At 42.5% G+C, this 19,649-nt stretch overlaps 1 protein-coding gene across 1 annotated transcript in view; it reads left to right on the top strand.

Annotated features, from left to right (window-relative positions):
• The window catches only part of zswim5 (zinc finger, SWIM-type containing 5), a 66,842-nt gene that overhangs the window by 38,599 nt on the left and 8,594 nt on the right, over positions 1-19,649 (top strand). Inside the window, exons 2-13 of the mRNA XM_061732806.1 lie at positions 6,580-6,767; positions 7,310-7,478; positions 8,890-9,038; positions 9,980-10,130; positions 12,095-12,271; positions 12,389-12,565; positions 13,893-14,039; positions 14,153-14,290; positions 17,153-17,304; positions 18,762-18,864; positions 18,978-19,113; positions 19,478-19,635. Coding sequence (XP_061588790.1) covers positions 6,580-6,767; positions 7,310-7,478; positions 8,890-9,038; positions 9,980-10,130; positions 12,095-12,271; positions 12,389-12,565; positions 13,893-14,039; positions 14,153-14,290; positions 17,153-17,304; positions 18,762-18,864; positions 18,978-19,113; positions 19,478-19,635 — 1,845 coding nt within the window. The remainder of the gene's footprint in view (positions 1-6,579; positions 6,768-7,309; positions 7,479-8,889; positions 9,039-9,979; positions 10,131-12,094; positions 12,272-12,388; positions 12,566-13,892; positions 14,040-14,152; positions 14,291-17,152; positions 17,305-18,761; positions 18,865-18,977; positions 19,114-19,477; positions 19,636-19,649) is intronic.

Here is a 19,649-nt window from a genome sequence, read left to right on the forward strand (position 1 = left end):
TGTCAGAGCAGATGGGAGATGGGAAGGGCCACAGGCTGTGAGGGATGTGCTGACTGCTGGAGCAGGATGAATCTTCGACTACTTTCGGGAAAAGAGGAAGTGAGATTAGTAGTTCGGGGGAAAAAGGTGGCAGAAAGTTTGTTTTGGGGGGTTTTCTGAAGGGCATGTTTCTGCTGAGATGCAGTTCTTTGATTTTGAAAAAGAACAAATGGCAATGTGTCATCAAAAACTAATGAAGAAACACATAAGAAGTGTTCACACCACAATGGACCGCTCATATGCTGGGGTGGCCTAGTACTAGTACCTTTTTTCTTTTCTTTTCTTTTTTTTTTAAACAATACTGCATGCATTAATGTGGTGGTCTTGCTAAATTATGAATGGTTTTATTCAATCTAATTCTTTGCAAATAACCCAACCATGAAAAACCATGATTAGAAATGGTCGCAGAGTTCGAGGCCTCTTTCCTGCCGCAGCAGATTTACACTGATTTGATGAAACACTCAATAAACATAAAGCTTGAGGTCAAGGTGGCGTGTGCAGCAGCTGCAGCTCCTGGTTGGTGTCGACCAAAGATGTTACTTTACCCTTCAACTCGACGGAGGCAGAAAATACATGAATAAAGTACCTCTACAAATATAGACCAATGCTCCCGAGTACAGATACTTGGGGGCTGCTGCCCTACATGTGTGAGGTGTTACCGTTACCCTGCTCCAACACACCTTATTCAAACGAATGGATCATCAGCCGCTTGTCAGCCAGGCCTGTACTAGTCTGTTACATAGACTGTATATAATAATGAGAAAAGGCTGGTTTTGAAACCCATTTTCAGGCTATAAATATGTTTATCTCTGCTTTAAAGTTGGACATTTTAACATGGAGGTCAATGAAGATAGAGGCCGATTCAATCGTTCAGCCGAGGAACTACAACGGTCTGTTGGTCATTTAAATCAGAGTAGGGATGTAGATGTTGCTGTACAAGCCAACATGTCGCTACCTCTAATCTGATGACTGCTGGCTGAGTCTCCTGCAACGTTTGAACTGCATGATGGATGTAGGGATGTATGGATGGAAAGAAAGAAACTACAGATGCATTTTCTTGTATACTTTGGTTTTATTAGACATTAGAAGCTCAGTACTCCATTGTTGCCCTTAATCAATCTGCGTGAGATACAAAACATGCCCCCCGGTCTTCATCACAGTACAGCCCCGCTAATGCTAATTATGCTAATGTTCCTCTTGCCCTATTTTTCAATGGACAATATTTCTAGCCTGTTTAACTTCACTGCACATTCAAACAGCTGAAATCATTTCCTTTGTGAAACGCCTGCTACTTTGTCTTGCTGTGCTAGCTAAGATTGGAGACTCACGTAGCGGGAAACGAGTTGAAACAAGGCGTTCGACTGTTCTACTGAACTCCTGAGCGGGTCATTGGATCAAAAAGTAGAAAACATAAATAAGACGCGTTAGTTTTTCCGGACTTACTCCAAATCTATATAGTTTGAGTCTCAGTCTCGCGTGTGAACATAAATGAAGGAGTGGGTTTTAACTGAGTGTAGCGAAGACAGAATGTAGTGAGGAAAGCGGATGGATGCAATCGAAGATGGTCTCGTCCACAACTTTAGAGTCCCGTGGGAGGGGTAGGCGGGTCTGCCTCTCTGGCTGCGCATGGTTGAACAAGACTGCTTTGTTGGTGTGCGCGTGAGTGTGCATGCACTCCCTGGCTCTCCGCCCGGCGCTCCTCTCCCCACCTGATTAGAGGTTAATGGCCTATGAGTGTGGGGACCTCCAAACTTCATGATTGGCTGTTGGTCCCGTGTGTAGGCGGGGTTGCCACCGAGTGACAGATGGCGTACAACGCGGAGGGAGGCAGGGTGAATTATGTGTATATGTACTTGGCAGCCACAAATGGAGGTTTGGGGGGGGTAAATTATAATAGAAAGATGTACAACGGTTATCTCTCCGGTGTGTCCGAGATCCTCGCTGGTGTTTCACTCAAATCTATCACCCTGTTTACAGAATTGTGAACACACGCACACAAAAACAAAGATTAAAAGCAAATCTATGTGCAGTTTTAATTCTCTTACTTGACAAGTGACATGAAAAAAACGCAGCAGTTCACTGCGTTTCCTGTTTGACTACACACATCAAAATGTGGATTTTATCTGGGATTTGAATGCACACTGGTTTATCTATAAATATATTAATCACGAAGAGTGTTAATAACCGCAAATAGCACACTCGCATCGATGTCAGTGGTGGACTGAGTGTGTGTATTTTCAGGGCTGGCAGGCTTGCTTACCTGCATCAAAATATACACACAGACACACCACAGGGTCATGTGACTTTTTTCTTTTCTTTTTTTCCCTCCCCCTAAGGATTAAGCCAGATCGTTCATTGTATTTGGCAACACTCCCAGTTTACTCTGATCATCTTTGTTAGAAATTCATCTGTTTTACAGATTCAAATGTGTGTGAGAGGGTGAGAGATTAGCGATATCTACTGTGAATATCTCTGACTAGTTTTCACCGTTTCTTCTTTTATGCTCGCTGTGGCATTAAGAACAAAAGCAGACGGGTTGTGAAAAGGTTGTTTTGTTCGCCGTGATTGTGCGTTTGAGTGTGTTTGTGTGTTCTTGCGGGGCCGTCTGATGCAGCATCTTTTTTCAGTATCAAGTGCCCCGAGCAGCCGCATCGGCTGAAGACGCAGCGTCTACCTCAACTTTGACACACACAGACGAGCACAAAAGAAAATGTACTGGACAGGTTATGCCACGGTACTCCTAGTCTAGTTTTTTTTTCCCTGATGGATTTTGAATATTAAGATTTTTCACAATCATCTCAGTTTGCATGTATTTTGACTTTTAAAGTGGGCCAGCAGAGGACAGGACGAGGTCGTTATCCCTCCTCTATCTGTGCTGTATGGCACATTAAAGGGCTAAGTAGCCTGGATACAATAGAACACTAAAAACAGTGAAAAACGTCCCCGCCCCTGTCTAAAGTCGACAATCTCCATAGCAGTCCAACTGAAGCTCACTGATTAACATGTCCTGTGGCAGTTACCCCTCCCGTCGTTTCCTGAGTTGCCCTCCCTTGTTTTCACCTTGTTTTAAAAAAAAAAAAAAACCTTGTTGCCGGACGTTTCTGTGAGCTGCTTCTTGTCGTCCAAATGTGAATCACTTGAGCCAATCAGAAGGCACTTGAAGGATGGTCCGGCAAACACAGAGGTCTAACCGAGTGTCATGTAATCTGCCAGGATTGGCCATGTTGACTTTACTGAGGTGTGAATGCCAAAAACTGCTAACTTAGCCAGATAATTAAGCCCCTGTAGCGATGGATGTTTTTATGTGGAAAACTGGCTAAGATTGAGAGGAGGGGTGCCAGACAGAGGGACCGTGAACTGTGCGTGAGCCCTTTTAGACTTGATTGAAAGTGAAAAGAGCAGCGGTGTCACCATCACATTCATCCCAATGGCCCGAGCAACAATGGGCTCTAACCTAACAGACACAGGAGGAAAGAAAAGGAGGTGATAGGTCCAAGGCTAAGAAAGAGCAGCACTGCCAGCTGTGGGAATAGTTTAATGCTTAATATAATCTGCCTTGAAAACTTCTACCCCTATATGAAATGCTAGACTCAAGTCGTTGGAGACGAGAGCAGCGGTGACTGATCACACGAAAGACATTGTTCAGACAGCCGGGAGGAAAGATTGCTCTCAAATGCTCCCCGGATGCTTTTAAGAAATGTCCTCCCTTGACTGTTGCTTGATCTTCGGGTGCCTTTTGTGATCATTTCAACTCTGAAAAATCAAATTCAACGTCCTTTGCAGATATGTTTATCAAAAAGAGAGGAATTTGAAGCCGTTTCTGACATTTACAATCGTACTGCACTGCAGGACAGAGTGGTTGAGCAGGAGGGTCTCAGTAGGAGGGACAGATTTTAACAATTTGGAAGTCTCTTTTATGTCTCTCACTGGCAGATGCATCAGCCTCTCTTCCTCTGTGTCTCTCTCATTCTTCTTGTCATGGTCAGATATCCGGTTGACTCAATGGACATATGGCCACGTTTATCCATTGTAATAAAATTGTATGTTGGACATAAGAAAGATGAGTTAAAGTTGTACCATGTTTCTTGCTGGATTCGTTTTATTCCTTTCTCAATCTATGTTGTACATGTAGATGGGATGACTAATATTTCAGCGGCGAGTAGATATGTTTATGTGTTGGTGGGTCGATGTTTCTGTTTTTCTTGTTGCAGGGGAAGACTGAGCTATGTAGCAAATACCCAACGGGGCTGCTTTGGCACATTTGTGTTGCTGCAGGTGCCAGTGTGAGAATGAAATACGATTCAGGAACTCTGTGACACCGTGACATTGCGGAGCTATTTATTGTGGCAAGATGTCAGAGTCTGAATGTGCTTACTTCCGTCCAAACTGAGTTATCAGCCTTTTCATGCTGACAGTTTTTAGGGTACGCAGTGGAGTTGGTGCAGTTACAGAGAAAGTGAGTCCATGAGCTTGGTTTGCTAAAACCCTGTACTGGTTGATGGTTTTGCTTTTGTCTTGTGTTCTTTTCCCCCCTCATGAACTCTTTATGTTGTATAAACACAGTTTTAGTAGGCATGTCCCAGCAGCAGTTTGGATGACCTGAAGGAAGGACAGTTAGCTTGTACGTCACCTCCCTACTTTGGTCACTGACTTTGACGATCCACGTACTTATCTGTATGCCGTTGGCGTTAGTTTGTTTAGTTTTTTTCTTTTATCTTTCTTTGTCTTAGTGAAAGCAGTTTGCAGTTGATTGGATCTCGCTGTGTTTGTGTGTTTCCTTGCGTGTGTACTCGCAGCATTTGGCCTGCGAAAGCCTGTTGTTGGATTTTGCCTGTGAGCGGCTTAAAACGTGCTTAGTAAACTGGTCTACCGTGCAGGCTCATCCCTCGGTGAAAGCATTTGTGAGTGCGTGTTGGGCCGGAGTTTGCTGGTTGGTCAAAGGTTTGGATTCGCACCTTTTTTTTTAGTCTAAAATACTTGCATCTTTGTACTTATTTTAGCTAGCTTGGCTTCCCTTTAGTGAATGTGAATGGCTCTCCTCCAGTCTTTTCAGCTGTAAAGTCAGTCCTGGGTTTTGCTATGGTTTGCAGAGATACAGCTATCCACTATGTACACACACACCTCACCTCATAAATAATTCACCTGTCACAGTGAGACGACACAACATGCCAGATAGGCTCTCTCGTCCTCAGTTCTCTTTTCAGCTCTCACATTTCTCTGCCCATCTCGTCCCCTCAACCTCTCATTCCTCACTGAGCATTCTTTTACCCGTACTCTGCCCAGTTTCTTGCTCCAGCTTTACCTGATTTTCTCTCAGTTGATTTTACCAAGGCATATTATTTATTTTAGTGACAGGTTGGGAGGTTGGGAGGCAACAGGATTTTGCACTTGTTATTAAAGTCCATTGAATCTTTGAGAAAAAAAAAACAAAAAAGTCCATTGAATGTAAGTATTTGACCTCACGCTCAGTGATCATTTAGTCATTTACGCCTATCTGGTATGTTTCACTGCTACAGGTGCATCTGCATACATCTGGCATAAGCTTAGTATTAGTCTTAGTATGTCAATTACTCAAAAGATTCAGGGTAAAATAAGAGGACCTTGGCCAGAGCCTTGAGGAACTCCACAATTGTCACCAATTACTATATACACCATGCATATCACCTAGTTTTTGAATTATACATAACAAAATAAATTAATCTGCTTCATTTAAACAGTTTTTTCAACTACTGTTTATTGCTCAGGAGCCTTTGTTGGCTTTTTTTGCATTAGTAAATGACACGCAAGTGGGGACAGGGGATACAGCACTACCTCAGACTGAATCATTTTACTAAAAGTGATTTTAAAAGTAATTTAAGTGATTATTATTGTTGTTAAATATGCAAAGACTACAATTATGATGATTAGCATGCATAAGCTTAAGAGAAAACATCGACTTGGAGCTCAATGTTCAAAATCTCTCGAGCCAATGGACCGTTTGTGAAACCGGCCAAACGGCTCGGCCAGGTACAACCAACTATACTCGATTTACTACGTAAAAGTACAGGAAATAGTTTTCCACTGCTGCTCCAACTCCATTAAAGGGCAGCAGTTAATGGTCAGCGTGGTGTGCGCTGGTGCTCTAAAGATTAACTGTGCAAAACAAAGTTAAAGTTTATTTACTTAGTCACCTATCCTCAGTATCCTGGGGGGTAGTGCATGCGTGTCTGTGTGAGTGCGTGGCAGGAAATGATCCCTTCCCTAGCAACTCCCTTCCCTGCCGCACACAGACAACTGCATTGTGAAACGAAGAGATAGGAGCAGAGAATATCTGATGGCACAGTTGGTGAAGTCTCATTAAGATGTGTGTGTTTTGTTCTCAGCGTTTACTCAGGTCTGTTTGTAGAGGCTCAGATTACCATGGAGCCTGTGCTCTTGCTTTCTTTTCTTCTTCTCTGGTGCTTTTTATCTTCTCAACCGCTGCCATCCACATAGTGTCATCCTATCAGAGTATCACTTTCATCTCACGGCTCTGCCATTTCTTTGTCTCCCTCTCTGCAGGATTTCATCTCAGCGGTACGGTAACGGAGCCGGCCACCTCATCAGAACCGGAGATAACCCACAAGGTAGCCATCAGCTTCGACCGCTGCAAGATCACCTCCGTCACCTGCGGCTGCGGAAACCGGGACATCTTCTACTGCGCACACGTGGTGGCGCTGTCTCTTTATCGAATCCGAAAACCTGAGCAGGTAATATCCGAAAGATCTACGGCGCAATATGGTTTTCTATTTGAAAATCTTTCCAAAAGCCTAACTCAAGCAAACAAAGCAACAAAATGATAAATGCTCCAATAAACCTAATCATTAATAACATAAAACTAGAACAAACAAACACTACTAAATTTTTAGGAATAACTATTGATGAAAAACTCATATGGAAGCCATATATTAATACCTTAAAAAGAAAGTTATCTAAAACAATAGCTAAAGATGCTCTCTTTAGCATCTTTTCACTTTCTGTTTTCAGAGCTATCATTATTATTATTATTATTATTATTATTATTATTTTGTGTAGACTTATGATACTTTATTTGTTCTTTTTGTATATTCTATTCAGTTAAAAGGTGAGCAAGATAAGCTTTATGCTTCAAGCCCAGACCTTTTTGGTCAAAATAATCACAATGTTGACCAGGGAAAAACCTGTGTTATCCTGTTTGTTAATTTTTATGTTTGTGATTGACCAAAATAAATATTAACTAACTAACTAACTCCAACATTTCTGTCTGGTGCAGGTGAAGCTACGGCTGCCCATATCAGAGACGTTGTTCCAGATGAATAGAGATCAGCTGCAGAAGCTGGTCCAGTATCTTATCACAGCCCACCACACTGAGGTGCTTCCCACTGCTCAGAAACTGGCTGATGAGATCCTGTCCTCCAACTCCGAGATCAACCAGGTTCATGGTGAGATCACAACCTTTTTATTTCATCCTCTGATTGAGACTTAATAAATACCAGCTTCAGTATTTTGCTCATTCGCCAAATCCCACCTGTAATAATTTTTTTCCCCCTAATACTATACATTTACAACAGTCAACAGGGAGGGGAAAGAGCTTTTCTTAATTCTTGAGAAGTTGATGCTCTGCAGAGGTGCGATCCATCCCTCCGCAGTGATATCTTCACAGCAACAGGCCAGTCTTAAAACCCGTCAGACTTGAAACATGCTGCACGCCAGCTCACAGTCTGTCACACATTACAGCTCCTGATTACCCCGCCGAAGCTGCAAGCCGGGCTTCAAATGGCTCGTTTGATTTCTTAGTTTCCCCTCTACAGCCAGTACCTCCTCCCACTGACAGGGGCGAGTTGGAAAAAGCAAAGAGAGAGGGAAAAAAAAAGAGTTGATTGATGAAACGGATGTAAGAGTAGGCATAGGGAGAGATGTGTGAAGAGGGGATGCTAAGGGGGAGAGACAGGAGATGGAGATGGCGAAGAGATGAAAAGACCTGAGAAAGTACCGAAGGAGGAGGAGAAGGATAAAAGAGGAGGAGAACCAGAAGAGCCCTGCATCAGGGGAAAAAACAAACTATCCTTTCACCAAACAATTCCTTCCTATTTCATCCTCCTTGCTCAACGTAGACATATTTCACCACTTGCATTCAGGAAGCCCCGTGCTGTGCTTCCTGTCGATGTTTGCAAGAGAGGGATCATGGGGGTTGAAGTTCAATCAAGCCAGGAGCAAGGCTGTCTTTGATGCAGGAATGTTGCTGTTTACTGTGGCGCTCTCCAAACCAGTTGGAAACCCATCTCTGGGCTTTCCTCAGCTCGCTTCCTGCGAGATCAAAGCCGCTTCCCCCTCCAGAGTATATCTACATTTCTCAGCAGTATCAGCCAGACACACATGGAGTCACGAAGTCCAAAAAAAACTGTCGGCCTAAAGTGCTGTCCTGTCTGCGCATGAGTAACCCAAGTTGCGTGACGCTCTAATGCGTCACGAGGGCGCACAGTTAGCTGAATGTAAAGCGGGTTTCGGAGCAATGTAGCAGAGCTTTTAATTTAAGTCAGGTTTGTTTTCTGGATGAGATTTCAAACTATCCATCTGAAACGAGAGATTATGTCTCGGATGAAATGTCAGTATTGACCTCAAGAAATAGGAGTTGCACTTTAGAGGATTAGGCTGTCTATAAGTGAGCTCCATTTCCTGTGGCCATTGTCGTGTTTTTTTTTTTTCTTTTCTTTTCTTTTCCTTGGGGTTGGAATTGAAAACAGGAAGCGTCCAAGTGAATATACAGACTTCCTGCGATGCAGTCTGCACACATTTTCTAGAAAGGCAGTGTGGCCTGTCCTTTAACGTCCGCGCGTGTTTGCGTGTTCTCAGGTGCTCCAGACCCGACGGCGGGCGCCAGCATTGACGATGACAACTGCTGGCATCTGGACGAGGATCAAGTCCGGGAGCAGGTCAAACAGTTTTTATCCCAGGGAGGATACTACGGCTCCGGGAAGCAGCTCAACTCCATGTTTGCCAAGGTTCGCTTTTATCAGTTCCAACCTTTGAGATTCCCTGTGTCATTCATTACTGATCACTCGCCCACGTAAGAAGACTGAGTAAATACCAGAATGATCCATTGAACCGTACCGATGATCAGTTTGAACCCACGGTGACATCTCGTCTCTACAGCTCAAATATCTCAAAAACCTCAGATTTTCCAAACTTAAGGCATCAATAGAAGCAAAATATGGTTGAATAAAGCTTTGCAAATCCTTTAGGACTGCAGAGGTTATCTATGCTCTTTCTCCGTGCTTCTTATCTGTGTGAAACAACTTCATCATTCCAGTAAACCTGAGCTTTTCATCTCAATGCTCAGCCGTTTCTTTTTTATCTTCAAGGGCCATTCAGACGGTTTTAAGCATTCTTAAATGCAAACTTTTCTATTCACATCGCTTGAAAAGTGTATTTAGAGAAGGGATGTTCAATATTTTCCTTTCATTGTGGTTGGATAAGACCAAAAATCCTTTACCTCATAATTTTGGGAAATGTTTTTTTGCGGACCTTTTGCTTAAAAGTAAGCTTAGCTGTCTTATTTATTATTTAGTAAAACCATGTTTCAAGAAAAAGTCTCCAATACTTTTAGTTTAGTTAATCAAAAAAAAAAAAGATCACTGTACTCCCACCTCGGTCTTGCAAAGATGGGTGAATCATCAGTTGACGTGTGATCAGATGTCATACATGGTGCTGGGAAGCCACAGTATTGAGGAAGAAGTGCGTTGGTTTAGCCAAACTCACAAAATCTGTCAATTAGGAATACTGTAATGTTATATTTTTATTATTAGTTCTCACCATACTTTTTGATTATATTAAAAACACAATCAGGTTGGTTTTTTTTATGTCTTTTGAAACCAGGACAACACAGAAACAAGTCATACTTCTGCTGATTGCTCACAGTCACTAAACCTGTCACTATTTCCAGGTGCGGGAGATGCTACGAATGCGAGACTCCAACGGTGCCAGAATGCTGACGCTCATCACAGAGCAGTTCATGGCGGACCCGCGGCTGTCGCTGTGGAGGCAGCAAGGCACGGGCATGACGGACAAGTGCCGGCAGCTTTGGGATGAGCTGGGTAAGAAATGTTTCTGAAAAATCAAGCTACCGTCAAGATGTATTTGAGTAGTAATTTTCCATTATAGACGGTCAGCTTGAAAGATGCAGGGGAAAGATACACTTCAGGGGAGAAGGCGAGGTCTGCAGAGAACGCCAAGGTGTCAGTTGCACAATTAAGCATCCGGGCATCTGGTTGAGTAAATGTTCAGGTTATCCAGTCAGCCGCCGCCCGTCCTCCCCCTGCTTCGCCTCTCGCTCTCTGCACGGAGTGAATGATAAAGGCTGCCGATCAATACGGCTGCTCAACTTCTCTGCAATCAATCTCAGCATTTAGGAGGTCAATAAGAATGCTTCCCGGGTGAGCGGGTGAGATCATGACACAGACAGAAATAACAGCCAGACACTCGGATCATTTTTCTCAGGGATGCAGACGTCTGACAGCTGCTGCAGTTGGAGGTTTATGCACATAGCCGAGGAGATTTTAGAAGCTACCGGGCCGAAAATGAGGCCACTTTTTGAGAGATTTTCAGTATATTTCAGAAGATCTGTTCATTTAATAATCAATGAATTAAAGAAAAATAAAAGATAAGCCCAAGAAAGAAACTGGATTTAAAGTAGTTAGTATTTCAGGATACATATGTAATAAACTTCACCAAGTCAGTAGATGAATGTAGGGCAGGCGTAGGCAGTTCTGGTCCTCGCATGCCAATGCCCTGCATGTTTGAGATGTTTCCCTGCTTCAACACACCCTGGTACGAATGACTGTGTCATTAACAGACTTGATGACATGTTTATGATGCTCCTTTAATTTAAGTCGGGTGTGTTGATGCAGGGAAACATCTAAAACCTGCAGGACAGCGGCACGAGAGGACCGGGATTGTCCTCCCCTGATGTACGGCTTCATATAGTTATTATATTTAGGTTTCCTCTTATCTTCAGATGCCATTTGTTGATGCTTGTCTAGTTGTTGCCGGACCTACGTCACATGTTTCATGTCTCTGAGCGCTTGTATCCAGGCATTTTTTCTGGCTCCGTTGGTGCTGCATCTGTTGGTTCTGTCAGAGAGACCAGAGTAAATCTTTGTATCAAGAAGGAAAAGACTTAGGATGGGTTGTCTGGTTAGTTATGTATAATATTTCATTCAGTTTGAGTGAAGTGGAGGCAAAAGACGAGATAAATTAAAAGCATTCAGTCTCAAGAATCGTTATAAATTGTCACTTTTTTTGTTGAGTCATGGCAATCATTTTACAATTTCCAACAAAAATCGATGCCGTAGTTTCAACGTGACAGAGACAGAAAGAGAAAAAAGGTTTTAGAGGTTTTAAAGTGTCCCTGAAAATGCTTTGGCCATAAAACTTTTTTTTATTAAAAAGAGGATTGAGTAATAATGTGTTATTGGAATGATTTTACCAAGAATAAACACATCCTATAATACTACTATGATGCCTGATGTATGAAATGATGCACAGTAAATTGTATGTATATATATATATATATATATATATATATATACACACACACACACATGTTTTTTTTTTTATTATTATTATTATTTGAGGTGTTTATATTGAAATTAAAAGCACCCCAAATTTTATCTTTAGCAGTTTTCTGAGTAATATTATTTTTTTATCTATAAATACAGTGGGTAATTTTATTTTTTGTAATTTTTATTTTATTTTTAAATGGTATAAATCTTTATTTTCTTTTATTCTTCTTCTTGTTTTTAATCTGGGGGGTTGTTGCAGAGGTCTCAGTGGGGTACTGTATGTATCAAACATGCGATCAGGCATCAAGGGGTTAACAGAAGTTCCATTACAAAAAAGGTTGTGATAAAAAGGGATGGTTTTGTGTTATTTTCTGTAGTAAACACTGATCCATGAACCTGCTCCTGATTCTGTCAGGAAAAATAAAAACTAAGTCACCAGTGTCTTTTTGAGATAGCAAATGAGATCTAAGCTGATGTCTAATTACAATCCTCCCCAGGTGCATTGTGGGTGTGCGTGGTTCTGAATCCCCATTGCAAGAGCGAAGAGAAGAGCGGCTGGCTGAAGCAGCTGAAGAAGTGGGGAGACACGGACGTCTGCCCGCTGGAGGACGGCAACTACGGCAGCGAGCTGCCCAACATCACCAACGCACTGCCGCAGAGTAACCTCGCACAAGGTTAGCAAACAAAAAACAACCCACAGTAAAACAATGTTACCCACATTTTGATTAGAACACGCTACAAGTGCAAACGGGGACGTGTCTGAACTAAACGGCATCTATGTGTGGCGTCAGACTCCCTGTCCAGGCCGAAGAGGACGGTGTTCAGCCGCGCCGTCGAGGCCTGCGACCTGCACTGGCAGGACAGCCACCTGCAGAGGATCATCAGCAGCGACTACTACATGTCTCCGTCCTACCAGAGGGAGGGGGAGAGCCTGCTGTTCAACCCACAGGGCCTGCCGCTGTGGCTAGGTATCAGTTTTATCACCTACTTTCACAAAAATGCCTTTTTTCCCTTTTACACTAAGGCCCAATCCCAATACACCCCCTACTTTCTACCACTAGCCCTCCCTCACTACCACTACCCCTAAAAGAGAAGGCACAGGGCACTTGAAATCTTCCCAGGGGCCTGTCCCAATACTCCTACTTTCAGCACCACCCCTAAAATCAGGAAGCTGAGAGTCAAAAGCTGTTTTAATTTCAGCTGTAGCGCTGTTAATATGCCACTTTATTAAGTTTTAATATTTTTTCAGGCGTAAAAGTAACCGTTAAGATCCCCAACCTGGGCTCAGTTTATCCAAATAAACGGCGTAGGCTCTGCGTTGGTGTAACGCGGAACCATAAATCAGCCTTTATTCTGGCGTGATCTTCGGCAAACGGTTAAGCAAGTGATTATGTACATTCACTGAGTGAATATTATGAAAGTAAAATATATATTTCTCGCTAGAAATGTAATCAAAACGCATTTTTATGCAGAAACTAACTCAAAATATTGATTTTATTCACTAAAAAATAAGAAATGTCCGCCATGTTTGTTTTTTTTTTATTCAGTCCGCAAATGACGACGAAAAGCATTCTGGGAGATTTTTCTGTCCCTAGATCAGCTAGTGAGGATCCGAAAACACTCACTCCGTAGGGAGAAATTCATAGCCACTACACTCGTTTTCTCCACTACCCCTAGGTGAAAAGAGGAATTGGGACACCACTACCCTCACGGGAACGCGCAAAATTTAGGGGTAGGGATGAAAACTAGGGGTAGGGGGAGTATTGGGACAGGGCCTAAGTGTGTACATTTATTATAATGTATTTAATTCTATAACATGCATATTTATTTAAGTTACAAACATGTGCTGGTAGTTTCCCATACTTTCTGCTTTACTAGAACTCATTTCCAAGAAGAATGACGGTGTTTCTGCAACAGTTTCACACACACAGTCTCCTGTGGAAACTGCCCCAACACACACTCGCACACATGCAGTAAATCTGCTGATATTGAAGCGTGCATCTGCAGTAAGCAGCTTCCAGCTAAGATCTGTCAGATTCTGCAACTTAAGCCAGCTATCCGACACACACCGGCTTTCTGCTGAGGCTGCATCGTGTGTGTGTGTGTGTGTGTGTGTAGGAATCTGTGTACCATTGCACACTGCATAGTCAACCCCCCCACCCTTCCGAGAAAAGCATGCATGTGTTGTTTCTGTCAGAGTAAGACTCGAATCACGAGTAGGAAGAGCATCGCACGTGGGATTGAGCAAGTAAAGCATTTCTGTAATCTCACCTCGCCTTCCTCTCCCCCAAACAGACCACGTCCCGACAGCGTGCGCCCGCGTCGACGCCCTGCGTTCCCACGGCTACTCCAGGGAAGCCCTGCGATTGGCTGTCGCCATCATCAACACGCTCCGCCTGCAACAGCAGAGACAGATGGACATTTACAAACACCAAAAGAAAGGTATGTTCATAGAAACATAAACCGTGATGAGTTTGCAGCGCTAGCGCTGTGGACGGAGTGTAGCACCTCACTCATTTTAACATCGCCCGCTCTCTGTCCTCTTCCCCTGGCAGAGCTTCTCCAGAGAGGCGTCACCTCCACCACCAACCTGGAGGGCTGGGTGGGTCACCCCTTAGACCCCATCGGGTGTCTGTTTGTCACGCTCACAGAGGCGTGCCGCATGGATGACGACAACAGCATGGACACAGGAGGTATGACAGTTAAAACATAGTATTGTCTCCTAGTAAATATAACATATTCACTGCTGTGCCACATTGCTGCTACATCGAAATTTAATTTCTGATGCAAATCCGGAATAATAAAACTCTGTTTAACCCTTGTGCTGTCTTTGGGTCAAAATGACCCAATTCTTCTATCCTTCTTTCCTCCTGCCATGCTCTCTCCGTCCTTCTTCCTTTCCTCTTTTCCTCCTTTTTTACCCTCCTTTACTCCTTTTTCGTCCTACCTCCCTTTCGTCATTCGTTCCTTTATTACCTTCTTTGCTTTTCCTTCCTTCTTTCCTTATTTTCTCCATTCCTTCCTTCTTCCCTCCCTTCTTTTTTCCTTCTCTCCATTCCTTCCTCCCTCCCTTCTTTCATTTTCTCCCTTCTTTCCTTCCTTTCTCCCTTCCTTCCATCTTTTCTCCCTTCCTTAGTCCCTTTCCTACTTCATTCCTTCTTTTCTCCTTTCTCCCTTCCTTCCATCTTTTCTCCCTTCCTTACTCCCTTTCCTACTTCCTTCCTTCTTTCCTCCTTTCTTCCTTACTTCCTTCTTTCTTTCCTTCCATCTTTTCTCCCTTCACCCTCCCTTGATCCCGAAGACAGCACAAGGGTTAAGTCTAGTACTCCAAACAATAAGCTATGAATCAAATACTTCTTTTTCTTTTTTTTTTTTAAACAACCTTTTATAACAAAAAGGAGGCAGGGCTTTATTCGTTACCTCCACAAACTAACCCTGACATTGTCCAGCATGGTAAAACGTAGCCTTGGATGGTTAGTAGCAAACACAGACCTGAGCAGACACTCAAACATTTGCTGGATCTCTCTTCCCGTAAGATTTGCTTGCATGTGGCTTTCATAATGAAAATGAGCTTCAGCTGTAGCCAGACTAATGAATATATTGAAATTGAAATGATGCACCTACTGCGCACACACGGCTCGTCTGCAGCATTGCCAGACTATTACTGCGTCTCATAAATTTCCCCCAGCAAATCATTGTCTTAACATGCACCTCAGCAACAGCTCATACTCAGTCATGAGTCTGCTCGCAGGCCTCCTGCACAACCCTGCACAAGTATGAGGACTTATTTACAAAACAAAAGGTTTTAAATCCTCACTCGGTGCCGTGTAAAAGCAGAGCAGAGGTAACCAGCCTCACCAGCAGTGACTCATCTCACAGCAGACGCTCGTGTTGTCACACAAGGCCTGCTCGGCCTTAAACTACCAGGGGATGAATGGATCAGGCTGAAACATCCTGCTCATTTACACACTCCTGTTGTGTGTGTGTGTGTGTGCGCGCATCTCCACTTGTCCATCTCTTTTGCACCAGTGCCCTCTGCGACGGATCAGAATAGCGTTTTCTCATCGTCACCAGGCCATAGAGGAACGATTGTCAGTTTAAACAATGCTGACCACTAACAAGTCACCCGTGTGTGTGTCTGTCTGAGCCGGAGCGAGTGAATTATGCACATATATTGGGGAATTATACCTTAGCATGATTTTTTTCTTCCCATTTTTAAACTAGTCACCTTTTTTTTTATTTATTTACATATTTCCTTGTTGAAACCGCTGGAAAAATCTGTTATGTGGGTGGAATCGGGCTGGGCTTCATCCAACCGAAATGCACTTACTTTCTCTTTGTTCTCATCGTATCAATACATCTCTGGACCTCCTTTAGAGGATAAGAGAGAGAGCGATGGTTAGATGGTGGTGGGGTTAATTCTGTGAGGCGAATTTCCACTTTTCCCTCGACCTCAACACATGCAAACACTCACCCACTGCACATATATCCCCGAGATAAACAGGATTTGGAGGGATCTATAGCTCAGAGGGGATTTAAGAAGAATGATGATGATGGGAGGGGGGGCCAAAGGAGAGCAAATGGGCACCAATCAACAGCTGAGACTCTCTTGGCATCTGTTCCCACTTATACTTGTGTATTCATCCATCTCAGATTTAGGAAAACAAGCCAAAATGAGTGACACATTGATTTAACGTTACACATAGTTTCCATGTAACGTCTAATTATTGGATTGGATGTTATACTATAAATTTTTCCAAATACTTTTTTTTTTTTCTGATGGTTTTATGCCCTCCACATGTGAGCACTGGTCTTAATAAAGTTTTCCCTTTTTAGAGGTTTTAATAACATCTGATTCTGCCTCAAAATCTCTTGAAAACAAGCGTTCATGTTGTTCTTCCCCTCTTCTTCTCTCGTCTGTTATGTATATTTTCCGTGAATGGGAGATTGATCCATCACTAGTGTAATCAGATTACTCAGTGGGCATGGTTGCAGTTTTTTGGGCTGTACTCTGACAGCTGTAGAGGGTTCTGGTGACCAGTGAGAGGATAATGTTTATGTCAGATTGACCTGGTACTCAAGGAAACAACAAACTGGAGAATTAAATATGATGATAAATACATGCATAAAGAAATCAATGAGAGAAATGAAGTAAAATAAAAAAGCAGAAAGGAACGATTTTATTGAATAAATGGTGCCAAAATACTTTTTTTATATTGGGGATAAAATGTTTATATCGAGTATTTTTTATGGATTTGTTTTCCAGTTTCTTCTTTCATATTTTTTCTGCTTGAAAAAGTTTAAAGCCTTCGACGCGGCTCTGTTTGATCCATGAATGCTACTGTTATTTTAGTTTATAAAAACACAATGGGAAAAAAAAGACATTTTAAATTTAGATTCTTTCCTGGTGGAAAGTTAGATAAATAGGACACGAGTGGAAGAGTTTGAACTGAAGCGTCACTTTCTTTTCTTTTGTACTTCCATTTGTGAATGCAATCTGCGTTTTCCACTGATATTTTATTCATTTATTTACTTTCTTTCCTTTTTCTTGTCAGAGGGTGAGCCCAGACCTCCGGTTTACCACCACGTGCCGGTGTGGGGGAGTCCAGAAGGGGGAGAGTCCTACCTGACTCTGGCCTTAGAGGTGGCTCTGATGGGAATGGGCCAGCAGAGGATCATGCCTGAAGGACTGTACGCACAGGATAAGGTAATACGTTTTTCAATTTCAAATGTAATAGTCAGTTTCTCAGAAAGTAAACTGATCTCATGAAGAACGGAGTAGAGTTGGGATTACTTCTCTTTGCTCATTGGTAGTGATGCTTCACTCAAATATGTTGCTGCTCGACTGCAGTTGTTTGATTCTACCTTTTGGAGACAGTTTTGCCATGATGGAAAACTCATAACAATTTAGAACTTGTTGGAGGTAAATGCCAAACTCAGAAAAAAGGTCAAAGTAATTTTGTTTCCTGAAAAACAAGCAGAAAGTCACAATACTTAAGCTCACTCTGAAGAAACACAAATCCTCGGAGCGTTTCTTTGTGTAAATGCTAATCTGCTTTAGAGAGCTTAGCACGGCTGCCACAGACCTTTCTTAATGTCACCGAAATTAGCAACAATATTGCAGGAATTTCTTTTAAGACCAATCACATGCGGGAAAGGTCCTTGTACTCGATCTTTGGAAGGAAATCAATTAATGTCATGTGCACTGTTACGAGAGTTATACACCGATGCCGGAGTGATGAGAGCTAGAAGACACGTATGCCTTTCTTTTTCTTTGTCTTTTAGAAGTTCACACCATTTCCTGAGGTTTTAATTAAATGTTTATGGTATGCTTTGATCGAAATACCACAGAGACACAATACAGAATCAGCTGCTTTAAGTATTTCTTTCCACATCTGGTTATAGCAGCTGGTCTAACAGGATGAAGCCTCTCCTCTCCTCTCCTCTCCTCTCCTCTCCTCTCCTCTCCTCACTAGGTTCATATTTCAGACACACAAAATAATTTTCTTTTCATAGTATAACCCCGTTAAAGTACATTGTTCATCCTTTAATATAATGATGCAACTAATATTAAATCCATTCTTAAAAATTTATTGAAATGTAAGTTTTTTTTTCTCTTTTCTTTTTTTTTTACCTGTATTTCATGTATAAAGAAGGTTGCATGTATATTCTGTGAAAAAAGGATTGCATGTTTTAGTCAAGTTCATTTCATTTAATTATTTATTCAGGTTTAACAGGTTAAAACAAAAACAAAAAAATAATCAGAATACATAAAATGTATATACCGAAAAAACAAAAAAAAACATAAGCGAAACAAAGCAAATGAAAGTGACAAATCTATATGTAGATAAATATTTCCTGTTTGAAGTTGTGTAAATGACACATATTTATGAAATCAAGTCAGCTTTTCTGAAAAGACACAAACGTTTCATCACACACACACACACACACACACACACACACACACACACACACACACACACACACACACACACACACACACACACACACACACACACACACACACAGTCCGGTGAACCTTTTCTCAAGCTTCTTCTGAGCATATTTCTCTTTTGCTTTTGTGTTTTGTTTTGTATAATCCTCAATGAAAAATGTAACATGGTAGTAACAAGGATTGCCCTTTGTGTCTCCAACGCGATGCAGGTGTGTCGTAACGAAGAACAGATTGTTGCAAAGCTGCAAGAGCTGGACCTGGACGATCTCCTCGTTCAGACGCTTCGGAAACAGGCTGTGCAGTTACTAGAAGGTATGACGACCAGAACCATCGCCCAGAGCACGGTTTTTAAAATGCAGCCCATTTTGTTAATGAATGAGAAGGAAAGATGAATCAGTAATGATCCTGTCTTTGTCTTGGTCCAGCCGGTCCGTTCAGCGGTCTTGGGGAGGTCATCCACAGGGAGAGTGTTCCCATGCACACCTTTGCCAAGTACCTCTTCTCTGCTCTGCTGCCACACGACGCAGACCTGGCTTACAAGGTGGCTCTTCGTGCCATGAGGTCAGACCCCCACTCCCCACAACATGAAAACACATTACTTTATACAAACAAGGCCCATGTAAACATAAATAACAGCCGCTCTCTCATGTCTTGCCATTATTAATGCTGCTTATAACATTCATGACACGCTGTTTACGCCACTTCTGCATTTTGGCTTTGCTTTTACTCAATAAATGAGGGCATGTTGTAACACATCATGTGCTGTTGCTTATCTGAGGTTGTATTTGCCTACTTTTAACATCTGGTAAGAACTAGGTTTATTTTCGATGTCAAATGACAGAAAGTGAAAAGTGTGAGAGTGTTGAGTGAATCATGATGTTACCACCTAATGCTTAACAGAGACGTTGCTCTCTGTGTCCTCTAGGTTGCCGGTGCTGGAGTCGTCGGCGGGCTCCGGGGACATCAGCCACCCTAATCACGGCATCTCTATAGTCCCGAGCAGATATCCCCGCTGGTTCACGCTGGGACACCTGGAGTCGCAGCAGTGTGAGCTGGCCTCCACCATGCTCACTGCAGCTAAAGGTAGCCACTCGTTT

Source organism: Cololabis saira, chromosome 10 (assembly GCF_033807715.1).
Source record: "Cololabis saira isolate AMF1-May2022 chromosome 10, fColSai1.1, whole genome shotgun sequence".
NCBI classification, from domain to species: domain Eukaryota; kingdom Metazoa; phylum Chordata; class Actinopteri; order Beloniformes; family Belonidae; genus Cololabis; species Cololabis saira.